Source organism: Emys orbicularis, chromosome 8 (assembly GCF_028017835.1).
Source record: "Emys orbicularis isolate rEmyOrb1 chromosome 8, rEmyOrb1.hap1, whole genome shotgun sequence".
Taxonomy (NCBI): Eukaryota; Metazoa; Chordata; order Testudines; family Emydidae; genus Emys; species Emys orbicularis.
This window is the reverse complement of record NC_088690.1, coordinates 104,553,064-104,557,341: the sequence shown is the minus strand read 5'-3', so window position 1 is coordinate 104,557,341 and position 4,278 is coordinate 104,553,064. Positions and strand designations below refer to the sequence as shown.

The following is a 4,278-nucleotide window of genomic DNA, read 5'->3' as shown; positions in this document are numbered from 1 at the left end:
CCTGTTCATGGGGACTTAAAATGTGAGCTGGCGTATAGGTGAATAAAAGATCAGATTATTAGTTATGTCAAGCCAGAATCATGAAAGTCATGTAGTAGTTTGGGACGTTTTAAAAAAATTGTTTTGAAAATTATTATGAACTTCTCTTCTGTGACTAAAAATAAGGGTGATACTTTTTGAATTAGTACAGTAATTAAGACTGTCGGACTTAGAATAACTGGAGTTTTTTTAAACGGTTTTCAGACTGCCTAAATTATAGTCAATAACCGTAGTCAGTCTAGAAAGTGACAAAGGCATAAATATGCCTGGTGACAGCTGGGTCAAGATAAGTCTGAAAATCTCTCTCTCAAATTTAAAAAAAAAATTAAGACTAAAAAAAGTCACTCTCAGGTACATCCTGCTGTGAAACCTAATTCTGTGTTTATGACATCACAATCAGTTGCCATTGAGAGATTGAGGTAATATATTTAGCATTGAGAGGTCACTGTACTTAGAGGTATTGATCAATGAGGAAGAGAGTCTTTTCTGACATACACATATCTGTGCTAACTAGCCAGAGCGGTAGGGAAAGTTATACAAAAATAATCCAAACAGGAAAAGGAAAATGGAGAAATATGCTGGTGCATATCTGTCTTAAGCATTTTATCTGTCCCCATTTAAACTCTCTAATTATTGCCATTCGGACATTCCTAATTGATTCTGTGATGACACCATAAAGGTGGATAGAGAGTATATTCAGTATGTCTTAACTTTTAAAACAATTAACAGTATGCTTTAATTAAAAAACATTAATTTTACAGCTTTAGTCTTCCATGCACTGCACTGTAGCAAAAGCCAGTCTGAACAGGATATACATGGCAAACAAAAAATACCCTCTCTTACCCAGGCGCCTTTTGTGCATTATCGCTTACTAACACACAGGGATGGGGGAGGATATTTCTGAAACTAAAGCACAAAACAAATTTTCTATCCAAAGACAAACATGTTTTCATCTGTATAAGTAGCTGAAGCCAATGAGTAATTATGAATTCATAGTCGGTTTGATAATAGCTGTTCTAAAGAGCCTGTTTTCAGAAGCAATGGTGTTTATAACAGACGCCTACAGTTTGTGCTGGAGAAAGAGAGGAGAATACAATACAAATAAGAGAGATGCTATATGCATTTTTCATCTTGAATACGGGTGAGCTGGATGGCACTTGTAGGGGCTCATTTGGGGCCCATCTCAACTTTCATTTAAAAACAAAAATTAAGTCTCTAGCTCTTTTAATTGTGAACAAAGTCTGGAAACTGCAAACCAGCACAAGTGGATATAAAACAAAGGAAAGTACTTGCTAGGGCTGAAAGCGAGAAGCAGAGAGAGGGTTGAGAGACCCTAACGAAGCTGCCCCCAGACTCACCTTTTACGTAAAATAAGTGAGTTAAGGACATATCCCAAAGAATGATCTTCCTAACCCCTCAGAAAACCATTGGTCCATCTGTGCCCATACTGCTGTAATAACAAGATACAGGAGTCAGGTACTGGTGGATGGAGGGGTAACTAAAAATTGTTTCACAGGCCAACTTGGACAGATGTGTAGTCACATTGACTAAAGCACGAATGGAAGGCTCTCATACTACAGTGATGAGAGTGGTATAAAAGCCTGGGTGAAACAGAACTTGAAAATGCTAAGGCCAGCTCTGGTTGTCAGCGTTCTCAGCACTAGGACTGTGCTGGCGGCTGCAGCCTCTGACAGCCATCATGCGGCGGGTGTATCCACCAGGGCTGTGGGATCTGCTCCAATGAGAGCTCCTCTCCTGTTTCTCCCCCAACAAGCATTGCTCAGAGCCAATGGAGCACATACCACGTAATGCCTGCACTCCCGATCCTTGCTGCTGCTTCAGCATTGCACCAGGAGGAAAGGAGAAGAGGCAGGTCAAGCTGCTGCTGTACTGAGTGGAAGTCCTGCGGCTGCTGCTGGCTGCCTCCCCCCCTCACCTCGCAATGCCTACCTGCCCAGCCCCAGATCTCAATCTGAAAATCTGGGTTCCTTCCCACCTTGTCCCTGACCTGCCATTTCTACCCAGAGGAATCCCATCGCCTGACCTAGCTCCCAGTCCAGCAGCCTGGGATACCTGGTTCTAATTTGCCACCCCTACCCATGCATACATCAGCCATGAAACCCAACCCTCCCCATTAATTAGGGAAGACCACTTGCATCAAAAACCAAAAGGGAACCCCTTCCCCAAACTGCCATCCAGCAGGGGGACCTGCTCCCTACTGGACCAGCCACTCCTAGCCAGAAGCTGAAGGACATCCTGCCTGCCACTATTGCTACCAACAGGGGCTGCACCTACCACCATTGTGAGGGACAGCTGCCATGTAGATGGGCTATCTGAAGTAGCCTCTATGAGGTGCAGGGAAAAACACGGTGGGGTCGAGAGGCACAAGGCTAGAGGGCAGGGCAGAGGAAGGACTGGTGGATTTGGGGGCACCTTGGAATGGATGGATTATCTTGGGGAAGCAGAAGAGAGCATTTTACCCAGGGAATGTCACATGTATCACTGAGGTGGAAAATTTCTGAGGGAGGCAGTCATTGATAGTGAAATCATGGGCTTAAAAATGATATGCTAATACTGCTGGTATTTCATAGTGTTGACTGTAAAGGATTTCTGGGGGGTGATTTACTAGAATTAATAAGCAATAATGTTATGTAGAAGGAACAATTTACACGATAAGTTTACCTGCTCCCACTGAACTAAACGGCAAAGACTCCCTCTGGCATTAGTAGGAACAGCTCAAGACCTTTATAATCCTCCGAAAGAATCAACCAGAATCAGTAAATTCACAATAAATACAGAGTTTTGGAGACTGTCATGAGGGATTCTTTTAGCTATTCACAGGGGTATTATTTAATTTCAAGGACCCCTTGGATACATCAGTGTTCAGGGTTGAAAGGGCGATGTTCTCATATTCCTCCTGAGATGTGAAGCATCTGCAGTGGTGAATTAACACTATTAAATCCTTCTGGAAATTCTTGTTGAGAAACCCGTAAAAGATAGGGTTGATACATGTCGAGAGCATGGCTACCAGGTGGCACAATGTGAACACCAAGTTATGGTGGCAGTTCATCAGTGCCTCATAGTTCCAGTCAAAAACGACATTAAATATGTTTAGAGGCAACCAGCAAGCTGCAAAGGTCACAACAATTGAAATGAGCATCATATTAATCCTTTTGCTCTCATTTAGTCTGCTCTCATTCTCCCTCATCCCATCCACCTTACCATGTCTCCGCCGGAGACATACAAATATCTTGAGATAGCAGATAAAAATAAAGCCCAGTGGGAAGCAATACTGGAAAACCAGCAGACTGGTGGTAAAGACCAGTCGCTCTGCAACTGATGGCCATGCCTCGATGCAAACAACTTTGTTTGTGTAGAAATCGCTATGGTAAGAGAGATTTTTAAAGGGTTCATCAGATAGTTGGTGGAATATAAAAAAAGGAATGGATATGATAAGGGAAACCCCCCAAATGAAGATAATTCCCCAGTAAGCGTGTGACATATTCGGCTTCCAGCCACGTGGGTTCACTATTAACTGGTGTCTCTCGACAGCAATTAATACAAGTGAGAATATGGAGACTGTGACAGACATACTTTGTACAAAAGAGCTTATTTTACACATAGCCTCGCCAAATATCCAATAGTCCATCAAAGTGTATGCAACTGTGACAGGAATGCACATGATGCATATCAAGACATCGGATAAGGAGAGATTGGCAATCAGAATATTTGTAACATTTTGAGCTTCTTTCTGTCTTTTTATTATAACAATCAGGCAAAGGTTTCCAAAAAGCCCCACTATTGTAACGACAGTATAAGCCGTGATGAGCAAGAAGACTGCAGGGAAAGAAGGCTGACATGAATCAAAGTGTGAAAACTGTGAGTTGCTGCTGTTTGCAATAGTTCGATTAAACAAACCCTCACTAGGATGCTGAGTGGATTTCTCCATCATAAAGGAATCCTAAAACCATGGACATAATTTAGTATGCAAAGCCTATTTTTTGGCCCTAATTATTTAGAAGATATTTTGCTTGGAGCTTCCCAAGACCATGATTAATAGGATTCAATCTTTATGCTTGTTCTTCATGATGCTCTGTTTGAGCAGATCTGATACTAGTACTTACAGCATTGAAGAATCCTGAAAACAAAAGCAAATGGTAAAACATTAGTGTTAAACCTATAAATCAAAAGAGATTGACACAAGTGGCTTGAGTCTGCCTTTTTGAGGTTCTCCACTCA

General features: G+C 42.0%; 1 protein-coding gene across 1 annotated transcript; it reads right to left on the bottom strand.

Moving 5' to 3' along the window:
- Positions 1-2,866: 2,866 nt before the first annotated feature.
- Positions 2,867-3,991, bottom strand: LOC135882856 (neuropeptide Y receptor type 6-like). The gene has a single exon (XM_065409887.1). It carries the CDS (start codon positions 3,989-3,991, stop codon positions 2,867-2,869), a length of 1,125 nt encoding a protein of 374 aa, XP_065265959.1.
- Positions 3,992-4,278: the final 287 nt, after the last annotated feature.